The sequence below is a fragment of the Oncorhynchus mykiss genome, chromosome 23 (assembly GCF_057628025.1).
Source record: "Oncorhynchus mykiss isolate SJ-2025 chromosome 23, ASM5762802v1, whole genome shotgun sequence".
In the NCBI taxonomy this organism is placed as follows: Eukaryota; Metazoa; Chordata; class Actinopteri; order Salmoniformes; family Salmonidae; genus Oncorhynchus; species Oncorhynchus mykiss.
Window position 1 is genome coordinate 11,464,048 of NC_143044.1, and position 22,429 is coordinate 11,486,476.

At 46.3% G+C, this 22,429-nt stretch overlaps 2 protein-coding genes across 49 annotated transcripts in view; both read left to right on the top strand.

Annotated features, from left to right (window-relative positions):
- LOC110502442 (zinc finger SWIM domain-containing protein 8) overlaps window positions 1-18,608 on the top strand; it is a 41,572-nt gene extending 22,964 nt beyond the window's left edge. For 2 of the 45 annotated variants that reach the window (XM_090216894.1, XM_090216896.1), the window contains 15 exons: window positions 1,736-1,911; window positions 2,468-4,224; window positions 4,420-4,518; window positions 4,674-4,798; window positions 4,886-5,189; window positions 5,366-5,518; window positions 5,714-5,936; window positions 6,061-6,350; window positions 6,494-6,768; window positions 6,911-7,408; window positions 8,530-8,707; window positions 8,938-9,111; window positions 9,288-9,407; window positions 9,904-10,082; window positions 17,051-18,608. In XM_090216894.1, coding sequence (XP_090073020.1) covers window positions 1,736-1,911; window positions 2,468-4,224; window positions 4,420-4,518; window positions 4,674-4,798; window positions 4,886-5,189; window positions 5,366-5,518; window positions 5,714-5,936; window positions 6,061-6,350; window positions 6,494-6,768; window positions 6,911-7,408; window positions 8,530-8,707; window positions 8,938-9,111; window positions 9,288-9,407; window positions 9,904-10,082; window positions 17,051-17,254 — 4,755 coding nt within the window. In that variant the 3' untranslated portion in view covers window positions 17,255-18,608. Of the gene's footprint in view, window positions 1-1,735; window positions 1,912-2,467; window positions 4,225-4,409; window positions 4,519-4,673; window positions 4,799-4,885; window positions 5,190-5,362; window positions 5,519-5,713; window positions 5,937-6,060; window positions 6,351-6,493; window positions 6,769-6,910; window positions 7,409-8,508; window positions 8,708-8,907; window positions 9,112-9,287; window positions 9,408-9,903; window positions 10,083-17,050 lie in introns of all 45 variants that reach the window. The other 43 variants (XM_090216882.1, XM_090216877.1, XM_090216892.1 and 40 more) reach the window with 43 other exon arrangements.
- Window positions 18,609-21,914: 3,306 nt separating this feature from the next.
- The window catches only part of LOC110502443 (bifunctional heparan sulfate N-deacetylase/N-sulfotransferase 2), a 197,244-nt gene continuing 196,729 nt past the window's right edge, over window positions 21,915-22,429 (top strand). For 2 of the 4 annotated variants that reach the window (XM_021580469.3, XM_021580468.3), the window contains exon 1: window positions 21,915-22,292. The gene's annotated coding sequence lies outside the window, so the exon portion shown is untranslated. The remainder of the gene's footprint in view (window positions 22,293-22,429) is intronic. The other 2 variants (XM_036959813.2, XM_090216916.1) reach the window with 2 other exon arrangements.

The window sequence follows — 22,429 nt, forward strand, 5'->3', positions numbered from 1 at the left end:
TACATTTCCCAAGGATCTCAAAACAGCCCGGGTGGTTCCACTCCACAAATGTAGGAAACTACAGGCCTGTGTCTCCTCAGCACCTTATCCAAAGTTGTTGATAGATTAGTTTTTGATCAACTTGAGGGGTAACTTCTCGAGCACAAACGTCTTTGTGAACTCCAGTCTGGCTTTAGAACACCTCATTCCACTGATACTTGCCTTATCCACATTTTTGACCACATTAAGCAGGAAAGTGAGAAGGGGAACTATACAGGTATGGTCATGTTAGACTTGCAGAAAGCTATTGATACTGGACCATGATATTCTCTTGATGAAACTGAAATGCATGGGTCTAAATGATGTAGCAGTTTAGGTCTTATCTGACAAACAGAACACAAGTATGAAATGTTGGTGATGTTCTGTCAGAGGCCAAAGAAATATCCTGTGGGTAACCGCAGGGATTCATTTTAGGGCCTCTTATTTCTTATATACGTTAATGATATGCCAGATACAGTAAAGTGCAACTCCTGCTTAATGCTGATGATTCAGGTATACTGGTATCAGGGAAGGATATAATAAAAATCACATTTTATTTGTCACATACACATGGTTAACAGATGTTATTGTGAGTGTAGCGAAATGCTTGTAGTTTACATAGAGGAGACACTGAGTAAGAAGTTGCATTTTGTTAGAGATTGGTTGACTGACGGCAAATTGTCGCTACATTTGGGAAAAACTGAATCGATTTTGTTTGGAACAAAACGTAGATCGCTTAAGGCTGACAAGATAAAGGTAAACTGTGCAGGCAAGGAGATTGAATCTAAAACAAGTAACTTATCTTGGTGTGTCCCTAGATCAATCCCTTTCTGGAGGCCTGATTGCTGCTGCTGCAAAAAAGGCAAAGAAATGTTTATCGTAACACTAGATGTTTTAACATCAAAGTTAAGAAACTGCTCGTCTCAACCTTGATTCAGTGTCATGTTGATTACGCTTGCTCTGCTTGTTATAGTGGGCTATCAGAAAAGCTGAAAAAAAGAATGCAGGAGAATGCAAGTCATGCAAAATAATGTTATCATGTATATGCTGAATGTCCCCCACTAGGACCCACATAGGGATACAGGAGTTCCTGGTGGTGGGCTTGTTGCTTAAATGATCGTGCCCCAGGTTATATGAAAAACCACATTGATATGGTCTATAACCAACACAGTTACAATACCAGAGCTAGTGTTATGTCTCGTAAAATCCCAAGAGTAAACAGTACTGTGGTGAGCAGGTTTTTCTATATAGGCATTTGTCTATGGAATAGCCTTCCCTTGGAGATCAAACAAATAAAAAAATAAAAATAGCTTTAAAAAGCAGGCAAAGGTTTTAATTTGGACAAGGTTGTCCAAAGAGAAATCACTCCACTGCCCCTTGTGCCCTCTACTGTTGGTCAGGTGTATTTATTTGAAGGATCGGTATGATAGATTGATTTAATGGTTGATTTTTAAGGTTAGGGGGAAGTGCAGTGAAGAGTGCCACTTTTTAGGATGTCAATAAATGAATGTATTTATGGTTGTTTATTATTTGGTCTTGCCTTTTAGTCATTATATGTGTTATTGTTTTTACCATCGAGGACCACTTTGGAAACGAGCTTAATACTTTGAAACGATATCCTCTGGGTCCACATTGTACATTTTGTTGTATGTCTGTTACTCAATATAAATTCAGGACATGATAGGACAGCAGTGACTGTTCTCGCCTTTCTCCTCAGATTATTGGCTGGTGGTACAGCGTGCGTACGTCGGCGTCCCACAGCAGTGCCAGCGGGCACACGGGGCGCAGTAACGGGCAGTCGGAGGTGGCAGCCCACGCCTGCGCCAGCATGTGTGATGACATGGTGGTTCTGTGGAGGCTGGCTGTGCTAGACCCTACCATGAGCCCTCAGAGGTGAGGTCACTTCCCTTTCTGCCTGTTTAATGTTTAGCCTTGGGGCACAGCCCTCCTCCTGTCTCTTACCTTCATTTCACCCCTCACTTTCACAAGCGTTCCCAGGCCTGAATCTGTCTGTGTAGGGTTGATTGTCACTCCTTTTGAGGCTCTGTGAATTTAATCTGATTTGAGTAGTCAGTGTTTGGGACATTGAGTGTTTTATAAATGAGGGCATCTTCCTGATTCACTGTGTCATGTCCGATTCTCAAGGCACAGAGCCAATTTGCTGCTTGGCTTTCAAAGTGTTATGTGCTCTCGCTCTACACACTGACAAAGAAAAATGTGGAATGACTGTCAGATTTCTCTGCAGAAAGCCTTTTTGTGTCTGTGCACTTCTTCCATTTACATTGATGATTTTCTGAATGATACCCATTGTGTGTGTGTGGCAATACATTGGCAATTATACAAATTGTGTGTGTGCCTTTGTGTGCTTGCTTGTTACTATAGTCTCTGCTCTGTGGCTCTTGTTTCCTGGACTGACTATAACAATGTTTATTTTTGCACCATCCTAAAGGCGTTTGGAGCTGGCCTCCCAGCTCAAGCAGTGGCATCTGAAAGTGATTGAGATTGTGAAGCGAGGGCAACATCGCAAGTCCCTGGACAAACTGTTCCAGGGCTTCAAGCCAGCCGTGGAGTCCTGCTACTTTAACTGGGAGGTGGCCTACCCACTGCCAGGCATCACCTACTGCAGTGCTGACAAGAAGAGCGCCTCCTTCTGCTGGGCCAGGGCAGTGCAGCAGCAGAGAGGGGCCAAGGCTGGCCTGGCTGGAGACACCTCTGAACTTGGAGGAGGAGGGGGGAGATCTGGCAGCTCTGAGGGAGGTGGGGGAGACTACAAGGGCAGAACTCCCCAACAAGAAGTGGCTGTCAGGCCCAAAGAGACCATTGTGAGCAAGAGGAAGGGGTTGTCGGCCGGGGGCGGAGGAGGGGTCCTAGTGCGGCTAGGGGGCAGTGTCTGTCTTTCTCTAGAGGAGGGCAGTAGTAAGGGGATGTACAAAGGCGCAGGTTCCTCCTCGTCCATTGGGGGCAAGGCTAAGCTGGCCCAGGGGGGGAAGTCGTCCTCCGGGGGATCAGGAGTGGTAGGGGGAAAACACCAAGCGGCCAAGCGGCGCACCAGCAGTGAGGACAGCTCCCTGGAGCCTGACATGGCCGAGCTGAGCCTGGATGATGGCTCCAGTCTGGCGCTGGGCGCCGAGGCCAGTAACACCTTTGACTTCACACCCCCGCCACCCGAGATGCTACCCTCACCAAGCCCGCTACTCAGAGAGCCACACAAATACAGTGGGGGAGGGAAAGGGGCCGGAAACATGCCCAAGGAGCGCTCCTTCGAGGTCAAACGTGTCACTCTTGCTGCCACCCTGCCTGCCACTGAGTCCCAGCCCGCCTTCCCCCTCAAGGAGAACGCCGCTGTCGTCGTGGAAGCGGCTGTTGCCTTGGAGAAGGAGGTGGAAGTAGAGATGGAGGTGAATGGAAATAAGGAGGTGGCCCCCGCTGGAGACGCTCGGCTCTCCACCTCAGTCGCTGTTGTTACCGTGACTGCTGCTGCCGCCAAGCCACCGCGGGGTGGGCGCCGAGAAACTGGAGCTGGAGCCGTAGCCCTGCCCAATCAGAGCCCAGGGGCAGGGGGAGACCCTGTTGGAGAGGATGACTACCGGGCCTACTACCTAAATGCAGCCTCTGAGGAGGGGGCAGAGAGAGTGCCAGAGAACAACCATGAGGAGGAACCAGACATCTTTGCTGGGATCAAGCCACTGGAGCAGGAGGGCCAGATGGAGGTGCTGTTTGCATGTGCAGAGGCCCTCCACGCCCATGGCTACAGCAACGAGGCCTGCAGACTGGCAGTGGAGCTGGCTGGAGACCTGCTGGCCAACCCTCCAGACCTGAAGGTGGAGCAGCCCCAGACGAAGGGTAAGAAGAGCAAGGTGTCCACCAGCAGGCAGACCCAGGTGGCCACCAACACCCTGGTCAAGACCTCCTTCCTGCTGACGGTGCTGAGCGAGAGGCTGGAGCTCCACAACCTGGCCTTCAGCACGGGCATGTTCTCCCTGGAGCTGCAGAGGCCCCCAGCCTCCACCAAGGCCCTGGAGGTCAAGCTGGCCTACCAGGAGTCAGAGGTGGTGGCTCTGCTGAAGAAGATCCCTCTGGGCCTGGTGGAGATGACGTCCATACGGGACAGGGCCGAGCAGCTCCGAGACGGGAACTTCTGTGACTACAGGCCTGTCCTGCCCCTCATGCTGGCCAGCTTCATATTTGATGTGCTGTGTACCCCAGGTGACTCTCGCTATACATGTCAAATGTTCTCTGTTTGAACTCACACAATACATACAACAAACCGTATATATGCAAACAGATGTAGAACTTTTACTTGCTAATTGATCAGAATTACATATCATGCCGTCATCACACTAGTGAGACTTCCAGTAATTTATATTTCACCCCTCCCCCTCCTTTATTTTGTTTGTACAGTTGTCTCCCCCACAGGTTCCCGTCCTCCCAGCCGTAACCGGAACAACGAGATGCCTGGAGACGAGGAGCTGGGCTTTGAGGCTGCTGTCGCAGCACTGGGTAAGTTTTTACATTTACACCTTCAGTAAGTGGTAGGCACTACATTCAATTAGTGATACTTAAATAGGAAAACGTCCAGGTACCAGTTTGGCTTTGAAACTGAACTCGTTTGCTGCCGTCTGTTCATATTTCTACCTCCCTTTTTCCGGCTGTAGGTATGAAGACCACAGTGAGCGAGGCAGAGCACCCTCTGCTGTGTGAGGGGACCAGGAGAGAGAAAGGAGACTTGGCTCTGGCTCTTATGATCACATACAAGGATGACCAGAGCAAGCTGAAAAAGGTAGCTCTTGGTTTCCACACTGTAGCTAGTAGAATGAACTACTTACCAAATAATGATTGTGATGACTCTCGCTCTGTGACCTCTTAGATCCTGGACAAGCTGCTGGACAGAGAGAGCCAGACCCACAAGCCCCAAACCCTGAGTTCCTTCTACTCCAGCAAGCCAGCTGCCAGCAGCCAGAGGAGCCCGTCCAAGCACGCTGCCCACAATGCTCACGGACACGGAGGTGCCACCGGAGGGGTGTCCAAACACGCCCCAAACGCCACGGCTGCAGCTGGGTCCTCCTCTGTGCAAGTGGTGGCTGCTGGTGGGGCAGCAGGACAACTGGCGGGCAGTGGGGTGCAGAACAACGCCACACCCGGAGAGGGCGTCAGTGAGGCCAGAGAACAAGGTGAGACACAGACAGGGTGGTTATGTTGTACTGTACCTGTCCTGCACTGAATGTTGTTACCCTACCTATACAAAACAGATTTGTTGAAAATGGAAGGAATCCTTTGAATCCAACCCTCACTGTTGCTACTGTACGCATGTAAAACGTATTCAATACTTAACTTATTGTCTCAGCAGATGGCGCCCAGCCTGCGTCATGTGACCAGCCGAGTGAGGCGGTCCCATTCAAGCCCGAGGGCACTGTGCCTAGTCGCTTGGCGCTGGGAGGACGGGGGGCATACAGCGGGCGCTGCTGGGGCTCTCCTGTCCGCCAGAAGAAGAAACACACAGGTAACCAACTAATCATGACCCTCAACCTCAGATTAAGACACAGGCTGTGTCTCTAATAACAGCCTATACTACTGTATAGTGTGCACTGCATTTGACCAGGGACATGTCATATGACTGGAATGGCTTCTAGAGGTAGTATTGACATGTGGCTGACTAGAAGTTTTAGGTTTAATGGTTTTAATATTGTTGTCCCAGGCATGGCGAGTATCGACAGCAGTGCTCCTGAGACCACCTCAGACAGCTCCCCCACCCTCAGCCGACGTCCACTCAGAGGGGGCTGGGCTGCGGCCTCCTGGGGGAGGGGCCAGGACAGTGACAGCATCAGCAGCTCTTCCTCTGATTCGCTGGGCTCCTCCTCATCCAGTGGCTCTCGCAGGGCCGGAGGGGGAGCTAGGGCAAAGAGCACAGACACCAGCAGGTGAGTGACTCCTCCTACATATTCTATACACGTCTTGATGCTTTCTAATTATTGAAGAACTTAACTAAGGTATTGACGAAAATATGCTAATACCCTGAATTTCCTCCTTCCGCCACCCTCTTAGGTATAAAGGGCGTCGTCCTGAGTGCCATGCACCACATGTGCCCAACCAGCCATCGGAGGCGGCGGCTCACTTCTACTTTGAGCTGGCCAAGACGGTGCTGATCAAGGCCGGGGGCAACAGCTCCACCTCCATCTTCACCCAGCCCTCAGCCAGCGGGGGCCACCAGGGTCCCCACCGCAACTTGCACCTCTGTGCCTTCGAGATTGGCCTGTACGCCCTGGGCCTGCACAACTTTGTCTCGCCCAACTGGCTATCCAGGACCTACTCCTCCCACGTCTCCTGGATCACAGGTGAGGTTTATAAAAATAAAATAATCTAGTTCATCCCAGAAGTGTTTTTTTTTTTTAATAGTCCATGAGACACGGGTAGCTAGCTATAAGCTTGGTCTGGTCCACCACACTTTACATGAGTGTCTCCTCCTCTCCCCCTCCAGGCCAGGCCATGGAGATTGGCAGTGCTGCCCTCAACATCCTGGTGGAATGCTGGGACGGGCACCTCACCCCTCCCGAGGTGGCATCACTGGCAGACAGGGCATCACGGGCGCGGGACCCCAACATGGTTCGCGCTGCGGCCGAGCTGGCCCTGAGCTGCCTGCCCCATGCACACGCCCTCAACCCCAATGAGATCCAGAGGGCCCTGGTGCAGTGCAAGGAACAGGTACATGTCCGGTACTCTTCAGTTCTGCAGAAGACACATCGGACTACTCATGTAGGCTGGGCATCTTTTTATTCTTTTACCCTTTTATCCATTTTGTCCTGAAAATTCACTTTTTTTCCTTCTTAATCTCATAATTTCTTCTCCCTCTCTTGGCACCCCCCCCCCCCCCCCCCCCCCCCCTCTCTCCCTGCAGGACAATCTGATGCTAGAGAAAGCCTGTATGGCTGTAGAGGAGGCAGCCAAGGGGGGCGGTGTGTACCCTGAGGTTCTGTTTGAGGTGGCCCACCAGTGGTACTGGCTCTATGAGCAGACAGTAGGAGGGGGCTCAGGGGCCCAACGCGAGGGCCCGGGACGCTGCAGGGCCAACGGTGGAGCTGGGAGAAGGCCCCCGGAGACTGGTCACGGTGTGACGGACAACAGTGGCAACATGGAGTCCTCTGGTGTTGCCACAGTTACTGCCTCTGTGACAGCAGCGGCTGTGGTGCCCGTCATCTCTGTGGGCTCCACCATCTACCAATCACACGCCCTTCCTGGCTCTGCCATGGCCCACCCCCACTCCCAGGGCCTGCATCCCTACACTACCATCCAGGCCCACCTGCCCACTGTCTGCACCCCCCAGTACCTGGGGCACCCGCTGCAGCATGTCCCCCGGCCCACTGTGTTCCCCTTGTCAGGGGGTGCGTACCCACAGGTAAGAGGACTGTCTGGAGGCATCATGGGAGGGAGGATAGAGAGGGTAAGACTGATGGAGACAGAGAGCTGGGAGAGAGATGGTGGGGAGAACTGATAAGATGTTCAAATCAAATTGAGTTGCTTGGGCTTCCAGTGAAATACTGTGTTGCTAGTTCTTCTTTCCGTAATAGCTTCCATATACTTAGAGGACATTAAGTCTCCCTATAGAACCCAGCCTCTGCTTCACACTACATGCCGGGATTCTCTCAGTCCCTAGATCCCTCAAACTCAATTCTGGACCTTTTTTCCACTCTTTTTATTGTTACCCTCTAATTAGGGACTGATTTAGACCTGGGAAACAGGTATGTGCAGTTCTTTATCAGGTAGAACAGAAAGCCAGCAGGCTCCGGACCTCGTAGGGTAAGAGTTGAACACACCTCCCCTATAACATAACAGAGAATAGCTGATGGCAGAGACTGCTCCACCACGTCTTTGACTCGCAAGATCCAACAGTTTTGAATTCCATTTATTTATTTTTCATTGTTGTTTTGGTAACTGTTTCTCAAGTTTTGTTATTTTAATGACCTTTTGTTCAGTTTGTGAAGTTTGAATTGATATGGAGAAGGGAGGGAGAGTTGGGAGGGAACTGAACGAGTACAATATTGAAACTAAGTTTCAAGGAGACTCAACTAGACAATTGGACCACTGCGAAGTGATCAGTATGCACCTGGTGTACCTACAGTTTTTGACTTTGAAAATCTTTTTTCCTTTCTACTTACGCTACATTCTCTCTTGTGCATGTCAGGAAATTTGAGCGGAAATGATGGGAGAATTTATTAGTATTGACTGACAGCCACTCCGTAACTATAGGCTGAAAAAAGTAAATGGAGACGCAAGCACACCATGCCTTAAACCCCCCCCAAGGGCTCAGTGGGGAAATCTGACAACCTTTGTTTCACTATATGAATGATAAATGACTCATCTCTTATTGTATTAAGCCCACGGCCATTGTCTTCCGTCACTCCGACATGTCACTCGTCCCTTAGTGCGATATTCTTATGCACTATCTGACGTAAGACAGTGGCCCGCAACAGAGAATAGCATCTAACTAATTTTAAGTGTGTATGTGTGCCCTCCCAGGGAATGCACCCGGCCTTTATCGGTGCCCAGTACCCGTTCTCAGTGGCCACCGGCCCCCATCCGCCCATGGCAGCAACTGCGGTCACCTTCCCTGGTATTCCCGTGCCGTCCATGACCCAGATCGCCGTCCACCCGTACCACACTGAGACCGGCCTGCCTCTGAGCACCACTGTAGCAGGTGAGCGGAGACCACTGCTGCGTGTGTGTTTGCACACGTCCATGTGTATGATGTGTTGTCTGTCTATAAACGTCAAATAGTAATCTACTTAGCATGTTAGCTGATGTAGTTGATGGATCACATTCAACAGGAACAACTTTTAAAAAAGAAAACATTTACTTGATGGATGTTTTATAATGGGCTCTCCATGGCACTCTCAGGAGCCACGACTTTTTCCTCTTTCTATCCAGTAGGTGGCGTCCATTCAGGCGCCACAATCCAGGCCATTCAGGGGTCATCTCTTCCTGGTATGTCTTCCCAGCCCGTCTCATTGGTCAGCGCCCCCTTCCCGTCTGAAGACGAGCAGCATAGCCAGCCAATCAGCCAGCAGGGTCTTCACTACCTGCACTCAGCCTACAGAGTTGGTGAGGAATATACCTATGGAATATACCTATGCTTTTTTGTCCATGATAAGATTCTCTAGATGTAATACTAGATGGTATATGCACTGTGAATATCAGTTCTGTCATTTGCGATTGTTATGCTTTCTATTCAAAGTAATTGGCATTAACTGTGATATTTGACCCTGGCTCTTTGATAGGCATGCTGGCTTTGGAGATGCTTGGAAGGAGGGCTCACAACGACCACCCCAATAACTTCTCCCGCAGCCCCCCATACACGGAGGATGTCAAGTGGCTCCTGGGCCTGGCTGCACGGCTAGGTGAGAAAGGGGCAGGGATGAAGAGGGCATGCTGCGGGCATCTTGGATTCTAGTAGTTTCATCTATTAAGGTGTTTTGGGAAAACAGGGAAATATTGATTTGAATTATTTATGCACCATCATCATAACCTCTGGTGGTTGAAGAAGGCGAAGACTAGAGTTGAATGCTAAGTAAGACACACAAACATATCAATACCAGAGAACTGAATTTTCTGTGTATGTTGAGAGGATTCTACTGAAATGATTCTGCCAGAATTCAAAGTGTAACATACTGTATCTTTGTTTAAAAAAAAATGATAATAATTAGGATCCCCATTAGGCGACCCAAACTGCGACAGCTAGTCTTACTGGGGTCCGCACTTAGAGACAAAATACTTTACAATTTACATACATTTTAAAACATTAACATGTAGTGTCTGTGTGCGCATCCGTTAGCCATAGACTTTCGCTAACTGTCAGCAAAGCGTAAATGCTCACCATTCTCTCATCCTCTCCAGGTGTGAACTACGTGTACCAGTTCTGTGTGGGTGCGGCTAAGGGTGTGCTCAGCCCCTTCGTCCTTCAGGAGATCATCATGGAGGCTCTCCAGAGACTCAACCCCGCCCACATCCATGCCCACCTCCGCACGCCCGCCTTCCATCAGCTTGTGCAGCGCTGCCAGCAGGCCTATCTACAGGTAACACCAGAGCCCAGGCCACAAACGACCCCTAGACCAGGGTTCCCCAACTGGCGGCCTGATTTTATTTGGCTCCCCAAGTTTTTATTTTTATTTTTATGAACAAAAATAAATAATCATTTAAATTGTTGTACATAAGACTGTAAAAACAACAGTAAATCAGTTTAGTGATTTTAGTTTTGGAAACGTGTTCCAAAGTATTCCAACACATAGTGGCTTTGGAAAGTATTCAGACCCCTTCACTTTTTCCACATTTTGTTACAGCCTTATTCTGAACTGGATTTAATATATTTTTTTCTGGGGCTGCCTAAGTGGGGCAGCGGTCTAAGGCACTGCATCGCAATGCTAGCTGCGTTACTACAGATCCTGGTTTGATACCGGGCTGTGTCACAGCCGGCCACGACTGGGAGACCAATGAGGCGACGCACAATTGGCCCAGCGTCATCCGTCTGTGAGCTGAAGCGCAGCTGGGCCATGCAGCAAGACAATGATACAAAACACACAATCAAGTCTACATGAAAATGGTTAAAAAGCAACAAATTTTAAGTTTTGGAATTGCCTAGTCAAAGTCCAGAACTAATCCCTATTGATATGTTGTGGCAGGACTTGAAACAAGCAGTTCATGCTTGAAAACCCACAAATGTCGCGGAGTTAAAGCAGTTCTGCATGCAAGAGTGAGCCAAAATTCCCCAACAGCGATGTGAGAGACTGATCAACAACTACAGGAAGCATTTGGTTGCAGTCATTGCAGCTAAAGATGGCAATTACTTTTTCACAAAGGTTAATTGAGTGTTCCATTTTTTTTTTGTAAACTCACTTTCCCTTTATCTAATATTAAGTTTTGGTTTCACGACACTGTAGTTGAGTGCTACAAACTTTTGTAAAGGGAGACTCCGGAGTGCATCCACTGGATTGCCTGCTCTGATGGGGAAGCGGCTAACAGGCTATGACTGTTGCAAAGCTGAAAGGCATGTTGGCCTCTGGAGATTCTGCGCTAGCTCACATGCACATTTAATTCCTTGCTGTGGTTTGAGTCACTGTCTTTCTGCTTTCAACAAGGCTAGATTAAACCGATGTGTGGGCTTTTAAGGTGAATGTTCAAATTCTCAAAATGAACACTGCTTTATGAGCGTGAACATAGTCACACACACACCACCTCTTCCTATCTGCCCCAGTTTCAGCTGACTTGCTCTACCACCTGCATAATGTGTTCTTGCACACACTTTCACAAGTGTGTGTGTGTGTCGACATATTTGTTGTCAGCTGACAGTGTCCGCGTGACACATGCTCTCCTCTATCTCATCAGGCTGTTAATGAGATGAGGTATCTGATGGGTTGTACTCAAGCGGGAAATATACCATGACTAACAGTGAGTCATCTCCTCAGTCACAGGAGAGGAATTAATTCCATATGTTGGGTGTCATTATGGATATGTTCACCAGAAGAAGCTGGTGGGAGGAGCTATAGTAGGACTGGCTCATTGTAATGGCTGGAATTGAATAGAGGGAATTGAGTCAAATGTGGTTTCCATATATTTGATGTTTGATATAGTTAAATGTGTTTGTCTTTACACTGAGCCCATCCTCCTATAGCTCCTCCCACCAGCCTCCTCTGATGTTTACCAACTGTCTTTCTCTGTAATTGGTTCCTCATCTCCCTTAGAACACATCCTGCTTAAATTAAGCTCCAGTAAATGAGGTCAAAATAGTAACTTTTGAGGTTCTCCTATTGAAGTTTAAAGGACTCTCCGCACTCACCCGATCAATGAATCACTTGTCATTTATTTAGGCGTCAGACCATCAGAGCATATAAAAACACACAATGACAAAGGCCACATACAGGTAATGTGCGTCAATGCAATCAGACATGATGAGCAACACTTGTGTACAACACAAATGCCAGGAGGCACATCAGTAATCATTTATCTCAGAAAATGTGTGACTTGATTGAGACAGTCATTTTTTAAAATGTATGGTATGTATGTATGTATGTATGTATGTATGTAAAAAAGTGTCAGGTTTGAGAACCATCATAAATGACAGGAACCACATAATGCGTCCGGGGGGGTTAGGGGGAAACATATTAAAGCATGACACTCATGTCAAAATTATCATTAAGCCTTGATGGATGTAAAGTGCCACGCATATGAATCCAAAAGAGTTTCCTTTGGCACAGCTTTTTACCTCTGGATGAAGGTTTAAACTTTTTCAATACCCTGAAATCGTGAAGATTTGTTAGTGGCAGGCAAAAGGGTAATTTTCACCATTACACCTTATGGTGCTCTTGCTCACATTCGTTTCTTAAGCTGCCTAGAGATTTTCCCAACATACAAAATACCACATGGGCAACATAAGATGACAATAACATTCATGGTGTTATATGTAATATAATGATTTCAGATAGTCCTGAATTAATCATGAATAATGAAAGTTATGGGGTATGATATTTATGCCTCTTTATCACTCATCATTATTCACGATTCATTCAGGACTATCCGTAATCATGGTAGTAAACCACAACGTAAACCCTGTCTTTTTAAAGATACTTTGTAAAAATCCAAATAACTTCACAGATCTTCATTGTAAAGGGTTTAAACACAGTTTCACTTGTTCAATGAACCATAAGCAATTAATGAACTTGCACCTGTGGAACGGTCGTTAAGACACTAACAGCTTACAGACGGTAGGCAATTAAGGTCACAGTTATAAAAACTTAGGACACTAAAGAGGCCTTTCTACTGACTCTGGAAAAACACCAAAAGAAAGATGCCCAGGGTCCCTGCTCATCTGCGTGAATGTGCCTTAGGCATGCTGCAAGGAGGCATGAGGACTGCAGATGTGGCCAGGGCATTACATTGCAATGTCTGTGAGACGCCTAAGACGGTGCTACAGGAAGACAGGACGGACAGCTGATCGTCCTCGCAGTGGCAGATCACGTGTAACAACACCTGCACAGGATCGGTACGTCCGAACATCACACCTGCAGGACAAGTACAGGATGGCAACAACAACTGCCTGAGTTACACCAGGAATGCACAATCCCTCCATCAGTGCTCAGACTGTCTGCAATAGGCTGAGAGAGGCTGGACTGAGGGCTTATAGGCCTGTTGTAAGGCAGGTCCTCACCAGACATCACCGGCAACAATGTCGCCTGTACTCTGGAGCGAGATTGAGGTGGCAGGTCCGTCATGTTGTAGGGCGGTGAGTCACAGCATCATCGGACTGAGCTTGTTGTCATTTCAGGCAATTTCAACGCTGTGCATTACAGGGAAGACATCCTCCCTCATGTGGTACCCTTCCTGCAGGCTCATCCTGGCTCAGGCTCATCCTCCTGCATGACAATGCCACCACGCACAGAATGAACAGTATGGCTGATTTCTCTCTGTTTGAAGAGTGGGGTAACATCTCACAGCAAATCTGGTGCAGTCCATGATGAGATGCACTACAGTACTTGATGCAGCTGGTGGCAACACCAGATCAAATCAAATCAAATTTATTTATATAGCCCTTCGTACATCAGCTGATATCTCAAAGTGCTGTACAGAAACCCAGCGTAAAACCCCAAACAGCAAGCAATGCAGGTGTAGAAGCACAGTGGCTAGGAAAAACTCCCTAGAAAGGCCAAAACCTAGGAAGAAACCTAGAGAGGAACCAGGCTATGAGTGGTGGCCAGTCTTCTTCTGGCTGTGCCGGGTGGAGAATATAACAGAACATGGCCAAGATGTTCAAATGTTCATAAATGACCAGCATGGTCGAATAATAATAAGGCAGAACAGTTGAAACTGGAGCAGCAGCACAGTCAGGTGGACTGGGGACAGCAAGGAGTCATCATGTCAGGTAGTCCTGGGGCATGGTCCTAGGGCTCAGGTCCTCTGAGAGAGAGAAAGAAAGAGAGAAGGAGAGAATTAGAGAACGCACACTTAGATTCACACAGGACACCGAATAGGACAGGAGAAGTACTCCAGATATAACAAACTGACCCTAGCCCCCCCAACACATAAACTACTGCAGCATAAATACTGGAGGCTGAGACAGGAGGGGTCAGGAGACACTGTGGCCCCATCCGAGGACACCCCCGGACAGGGCCAAACAGGAAGGATATAACCCCACCCACTTTGCCAAAGCACAGCCCCCACACCACTAGAGGGATATCTTCAACCACCAACTTACCATCCTGAGACAAGGCTGACTGTTACTTTGGATTTTGACCCCCTCCCCCTTGTTTGTAGTCACAAGCTTGATGTTGTCATTGCGTGCTAGGAATATGGGACCAAATACCGAATTTGATAAATTTTGGTCTCCTAAAATGGGGGGGGACTATGTACAAAACGTGCTGTAATTTCTAAATGGTTCACCCGATATGGATGAAAATCCCCTCAAATTAAAGTTGACAGTCTGCTCTTTAAACTCATAGTCATTGTATCATAAAAGAAAGTGTCACTGTCCCAATACTTTTGGAGTCACTGTATACGCTTTAGGGTTAAATGTGGTTATACGTGTAGCATAGCAGTTTCTCTTAGTTTTCACACTTTTGCCCAGCAACTCTTGGCGTACTGGGAAGAGGAACCTCCATCGAAGAAACGCTGTTCCATGACTGTAGCCTTGTAAACGTAATCGTCAGTGGAGTGGCTCAGGCGTCCGTCTACAGAATTGACTCCTAGGTAAACCGTTTAAGTGCATTAGGATGCGCACTGTAAGCTAAAATAAGTGTTATGGTCTGCCTTTTTGATAGAGGGTGGTGATGAGGTTACCATCAGAGACCATTATTCACATATCTAGAAAATATAAATATTTCTAGTCACATTCTATGGAGAACTTGAGATCAGGGTTTATATCATTTGAGGAAAGAGACAAATTCATTACGTTAATCCTGACTTCCAGTCCAAATGTATCATCAATATATCTCATATTGAAATTACTGTCTAAAATTTGCAGCAGTACCATAGGGCAGTGTGTACCCTATTCAGTCATATTCCATTAAACCACACCATTGTGAGCAAAATGAAGCGCTCTCTGTTTCCCGTTAATAATTTATCAATTTAAACTCATTATGATACAGAATTTGTCCTGAGAGGTTAACAAAAATAAGTACCTGCTCAAGGCTGGGACTAAAAATGCACTGTACTGGAGATGTGCGGAATTCTCATCACTTCATTAATGCCCTCAAGGGCTTACCCTGAGATGGAGGGATGTGATTAAATTAACAAATGTAAACCTAGTTACAGGTGGCTGTATCAATATACAAAAGTATGGACACCCATTCAAATTAGTGGATTCTGCTATTTCAACCACACACGTTGCTGACCGGTGTATAAAATTGAGCACATAGCCATGCAGTCACCATTGGACAAACATTGGCAGTAGAATGATCTTACTGAAAAGCTGACTTTCAACGGGGTACCGTCGTAGGATGCCACCTTTCCAACAAGTCAAGTTTGTCAAATTTCTGCCCTGCTAGAGCTGTCCTGGTCAACTGTAAGTGGTGTTATTGTGAAGTGGAAATGTCTAGTAGCAATAATGGCTCAGCTGCGAAGTGGTAGGCCACACAAGCTCACAAAACAGGACTCCCCGGGGCTGTGGTGCATCAAAATCATCTGTCCTCGGTTGCAACACTCACTACCGAGTTCCAAACTGCCTCTGGAAGCAACGTCAGTACAAGAACTGTTCGTTGGAAGCTTCATGAAATGGGTTTCCATGGCCTAGCAACCGCACACAAGCATAAGATCACAATGCGCAATACCAAGTGAATGCTGGAATGGTGTAAAGCTCGCCGCTGTTAGACTTTGGAGCAGTGGGAACATGTTCTCTGGAGGGATGAATCACGCTTCACCATCTGGCAGTCCGACGGACGAATCTGGGTTTGGCAGATGCTTGGAGAAAGCTATCTGCCAACTGTAAAGTTTGGTGGAGGAATAATGGTCTCGTCTGTGTTTTATGGTTTGGGATGGTCCCCTTATTTCCAGTGAAAGGAAATCTTAATGCTACAGCATACAATGACATTCTAATCTATTCTGTGGTTCCAACTCTGTGGCAACAGTTTGTGGAAGGCCCTTTCCTGTTTCAGCACGACAATGCACCCATACACAAAGCGAGGTCCATACAGAAATGGTTTGTTGAGATCGGTGTGGAAGAACTTGACTGGCCTTCACAGAGCCCTGACCTCAACCCCATTGAACACCTTTTGGATGAATTGGAACGCTGACTGCGAGCCAGGCCTACTGCCCAATGTCAGTGCCCAACCTCACTAATGCTTTTTGTGGCTGAATAGAAGCAAGTCCCTGCAGCAATGTTCCAACCTCTAGTGGAAATCCTTCCCAGAATAGTGTAGACTGTAATAGCAGGAAAGGGGGGACCAACTCCATGTTAATGCCCATGATTTTGGAATGAGATGTCAGATGAGCAGGTGTCCACATACTTTTGGTCATGTCGTGTATAACACTGGCAGTGGACCACATATGTTTATCTATATTCCCACCAAACACTATTGTTCAATCCCAAATCCCTATGTACTTGTGTAAATCTGAATGGATTGGTATTCACAATGTTCATATTCTTGAAGAACGTAAGCTCTTGCTTTGAGACCACAAAATCAACCAAAACTGCTGAATAGCATTTCTAATAGCTCTATATTGAAAATACTTTGAAGAATAGCTGAGATTAAATGATTTATTCACTCTCTACCTGGTTTTATGATTTGTCATTTAAGTTCAGACTTGAGTATTTTTCATTAAAATAAAAATGTATAACAAAGAACACTTCCCGAAACCCAAATTTGGGTCATGACCCACCAGTTGAGAAATTGCTGCTCTACAAGTTCATTGGGGGTAGTAGGAGGTAGGGGTTGGTTTAGGATCTGGGTGCCCTGTCTGTGACTAACATTGACATAAGTAGTAAAGTAGATTACCCTTTGGTGCCCTGTTTGACTCAGTTAATCTGCTCCTCTGTCCCACCCGTCGTCCCCCACTGCAGTATATCCACCACCGGCTGATCCACCTGACCCCGGCCGACTACGACGACTTTGTCAACATCATCCGCAGTGCCCGCGGGGCCTTCTGTTTGACCCCTGTGGGAATGATGCAGTTCAACGACGTGCTTCAGAACCTGAAGAGGGGCAAGCAGACCAAGGAGCTGTGGCAGCGCATCTCTCTGGAGATGGCCACCTTCTCCCCATGACTGTGAGGGCAGTGGGAGTGGGAGAGGAACGACGCTCCCACCCCACAAACCCACAGCCCTGTCGAGCTCTGGCTCTCTCCATCGACATTTGGCTCTGCCTCGAATGCTCTCCCCATCCGCTTCCCTGGCCTCTCCTTCACCTGACCTGACGTCAACCCTTGTGTACCTTGATGTACATACCCTACACAGCACACAGGCAGCACAATCAACCTCCATTCCCCACCCTTTTAGATGTCATAACTGTGTGAGACGCAGAGCTTTGTGGAAAGCTGAAAGGGAATCAGCTTATGTTGTGTTCTGTTTCTGTTCGTGACTGAATTGCGTTTCCCATTGTCATGATTCATGTCTCTGTGTAACTTCCTGTAACATATATTCCCCCTCATCCTCCCAACTTTCCTTCCAGAAGCAGTCACGAAGGAGTACTTTTTGGTTGCTTGGGGCATATAAGTTGTCATTTATTTTGTTGTTGGTTGGTTATTTTATTGAAACCACTGAGTAAGTCAGATTCATACTGCAACATTCCACTGTCCTGGGGGGAGTTAGCCTCCACCAGTCACTACGGATCTGAATTTTGGGTATTCTGACAGTGTTTAAACAAGAAAGTTAAAAAAAATTGACAAAAAACAGTTTGTTGAAATAATAAAATGAAAAGAAATGTAATATGAAAATAGTAACCTGAGTACGGGTCAGGATTCTTTTAGTGTTTTGTTTTATCTTTTTGATATTTTGAATGATGTGTATGCAGAGAGGAATTTTGAGAATGAGAGAGTGTAACGTGAGTGTTGTGTGGGTTCCCTTTTCCGATTCAGCGGTTTGAGGTTTTGGGTCTGGGAACACGGGTGTCTGGCTGGACCAAACTCATTGGCCCTTTTTGAGTGGGTCAAGAGTGCAAGTGGATGGCCTTTTGCAAATCTCAAGTACAATCATCCAATCAAATATCAGGATCACATAAAGGATGAGTGGACATGCTATTTACATGCCCTACACATCTAGAATCATAAAAGTGCTATGCTCAGAAAGGCTTATATGCAGACTGGGTTTCCAGGTTACATCCATCAGCTGTTACTGTGGAATTCATGTCCACTGTCCATTGATGTTCTATAGGGGACGTTGCCAGATCCCTGTGTTCCAAACCTGCACCTCCAACCCTGCTCTGGAGCTCACGGGTGATGTGACTTAGTAGAAAATGTACTGTGATATTTTTGTATTCCTCAGTGTAGCTTGGTTGGGGAAAAAAAAAGTATATATATAAATTGTGCTGATTGCAAGAGGTTGTAATTTAGAATAAAAGAAAAAAGGACATAAAGCAATACTGAAATGTAGAGTTTACTTAATAAAGGTTATTCAAAACACATATGTGCTGTAATTTATTTTGTGGGTGGAGAGTACAAAAAATGGACATGATCAAAATTGATCGGTAGTGTACACAGATTTGCAGATATTGCAAGTGCAGCAGAATGTTTGTTTCTAGCTCCAACTGTAGTAATGCCTAGCAATAAAACATTTTTTTAAAACAATCCAGAGACACAAAAAAACAGAACGAGCAATGTTAGTCGTGTGTGTGTGTGTGTGTGTGTGTGTGTGTGTGTGTGTATATTTGGAAAGTATACAGACCCCTTGACTTTTATTCAAATTTTGTTACGTTACAGCCTTATCGTAAATTCCACCTGTCGTAAATTCAATTGATTGGACATGATTTGGAAAGGCACACACCTGTCGATATAAGATCACGCAGTTGACTGCATGTCAGAGCAAAAACCAAGCCATGAGGTCGAAGAGCTCCGAGGCAGGGTTGTGTTGAGGCACAGATCTGGGGAAGGGTTACGAAAAAATGTCTGCTGCATTTATGGTCCCCAAAAACATAGTGGCCTCCATCATTATTAAGTGGGAAAAGTTTGGAACCACCAAGACTCCCAGGCAGCGCAGTTGTCTAAGGCACTGCATCTCAGTGCAAGAGGCGTCACTGCAGTAACTGGTTCGAGTCCAGGCTTCGTCACACAATTGGCCCAGCGTTGTCTGGGTTTGGCTGGGGTAGGTCGTCATTGTAAATAAGAATTTGTTTTTAACTGACTTGCCTAGTTAAACAAAGGTTAAATAAGACTTCCTAGAGCTGGCTGCCTGGCCAAACTGAGCAATCGGGGGAGAAGGGCCTTAGTCAGGGAGGTGACCAAGAACCCGATGGTCACTTTGACAGAGCTCCAGAGTTCCTCTGTGGAGATGGGAGAACCATTCAGAAGGACAACCAACTCTGCAGCACTCCACCAATCAGGCCTTTATGGTAGAGTGGCCAGATGGAAGCCACTCCTCAGTAAAAGGTACATGACAGCCAGCTTGGAGTTTCCCAAAAGGTACCTAAAGGACTCAGACCATGGGAAACAAGATTCTCTGGTCTGATGAAACCAAGCTCGAACTCCTTGCCAAGCATCACGTCTTGAGGAAATCTAGCGTCATCCCTACTGTGACGCATGGTGGTGGCAGAATCATGCTGTTGGGATGTTTTTCAGTGGCAGGGACTGGGAGACTAGTCAGGACTGAGGGAAAGCTGAGCGGATTAAAGTACAGTGAGATCCTTGATGAAAACCAGCTTCAGAGGGCTCAGGACCTCAGACTGGGGCAAAGGCTCCCCATCAAACCTGACAGAGCTTGAGAGGATCTGCAGAAAATAATGGAAGAAACACCCCAAATAAAGTTATACCAAGCTTGTAGCATCATACCCAAGGAGGATTGAGGTTATAATCGCTGCCAAAGGTGCTTCAACAAAGTACTGAGTCAATGGTCTGAACATTTTTATGTAGATGGGATATTTCAAAATTTAAAAAAAAAATACATCTGGAAACTTCTAAACTTGTTTTTGCTTTGTCATTATGGCATATTGTGTGTAGATTGAAGGAAGAAAAAAAAACAGAAAAAAATATCCTAAACTTTGAACATCCCACGGAGCACCATTAAATCCATTATAGAAAAAATGGAAAGAATATGGCACCACAACAAATCTGCCAAGAGAGGGCTGCCCACCAAAACTCACAGTCCAGGCAAGGAGGGCATTAATCAGAGAGGCAACAAAGAGACCAAAGATAACCCTGAAGGAGCTGCAAAGCTCCACAGCGGAAATTGGAGTAGCTGTCCATTGGACCATTTTAAGCTTTGTAGCTTTTTGGCCATCAAGAAAAATGCTATGTCTGGCGCAAACCCAACACCTCTCATCACCCCGAGAACATCATCCCCACAGTGAAGCATGGTGGTGGCAGTATCATGTTGTGGGGATGCTTTTTCATCGGCAGGGACTGGGAAACTGGTCAGAATTGAAGGAATGATGGATGGTGCTAAATGCAGGGAAATTCTTGAGGGGAAACCTGTTTCAGTCTTCCAGAGATTTGATACTGGACGGAGGTTCACCTTCCAGCAGGACAACGACCTTAAGCATATTGCTAAAGCAACACTCGAGTGGTTTAAGGGGAAACATTTAAATGTCTTGGAATGGCCTAGTCAAAGCCCAGACCTCAATCCAATTGAGAAACTGTGGTCTGACTTAAAGATTGCTGTACACCAGCGGAACCCATCCAACTTGAAGGAGCTGGAGCTGTTTTGCCTTTGAAGAATGGGCAAAAATCCCAATGGCTAGATGTGCCAAGCTTATAGGGACATACCCCAAGAGAAAGGTGGCTCTACAAATTATTGACTTTGGGGGCGGGGTGAATAGTTATGCATGCTCAAGTAGTTTTTTTGGTCTTATTTCTTGTTTGTTTCACCCAAAAATATTTTGCATCTTCAAAGTGGTAGGCATGTTGTGTGAGTCAAATGTTACACACCCCCCAAAATTATATTTTAATTCCAGATTGTAAGGCAACAAAATAGGAAAAATGCATTGGGGTGAATACTTTCACAAGCCACTGTAAGCATACATGCGTGTAGATTGATGAATAATGGTGTGTAAAGACGGTATATGAATAGAAAAGGTATGTACAGTAGTAGTTATAGGATGAAGTGGGTGAAATGGTATGTAAACATTGAAGTTACCAGTGTTCAATGACTAAGGCAGCAGTCTCTAAGGTGCAGGGTAATGAATGGGTGGAGGCTGGCTACTGGTGACTGTTGAACAATCTGATGGCCTTGATAGAAGCTACTACTGAACCACAATTACTCTAAATCAGAAATACTGTTTTTGTCTAAATCCTCTGAGCACTGACTGGCAAAATGAATTGGTATGATTGATGTAAATTTTAAATGTTTTAAATGCATGCTACGGTCTGTCACAGTATGAACAGGAGAGGGAGCTATAGGGCAATTTATGATCAAGTTCACCGGTAGCCTGGTTACAGTGAGTTTATTTTCACACTTAGTTAATGATCTTCAGTTCTATGTGGTGTGGAAATAGGGCATACAATGTGATAACTAATTGTGTTTTTTAGTATTTCCCCAACAATTGACTTTCGTGGAAGGGTTCCCAAATTAAACGTTCAGACAATGGGGTTCACATTGGAATACCCAATGTTTTAGTTGCTACCTGCTCAGACGCCAAAGTTAGCATTTTGTGAATATTTTGTCATCACTTTGTTGACCCAAGTAAAAGGAGTAGCATAGCCGAATAAGCTCTGCACTTTTGCCCCTTATGCACCTGTGAGTAAAAAGTAAGCCTGAAAGAAGCTCGGGGTGTTCTGTCGGGACAAGGGTGTCATGAAATATATCCGTGTAATGGGGGTTAAAACAAGCATGATCAATTGTATTGTCCGTTTTGAGCTTTAACCTTAAAATACCAACACAATTCGGTTTCAAATTGGGTAATTTCGAGGATTTTCCTCCTCTCCTATCAGAGAAATTATTCAAAATAAACAACTTTGTATGTCCACTGTTACGAAAACTCCCTCCTCCTCCTCCTCCTGCTCACTTTGGTTCATTCCGGAGTTTCGGCAGAATGCATCGATTGCTGAATGAAGATGGCGGATTCAGGAACGATGCTGTCAACTAGACTTTAAACATTTGCATATTTTCTGTCGTTATGCATGTCGTGTGGATAATGGTCTTTCAAAAACGTACCTAGGTAAGTAAAACACCATATTTACTTTGAATATGTTGTGTGTCCTCTTTAACTTGAAGGCAGCCCATTGAATGTGTACAACACTAAGTTAGCCGGTAGGCTAACCTCTCAAGCCTATAGCTAGCTATATTTCATTGCCA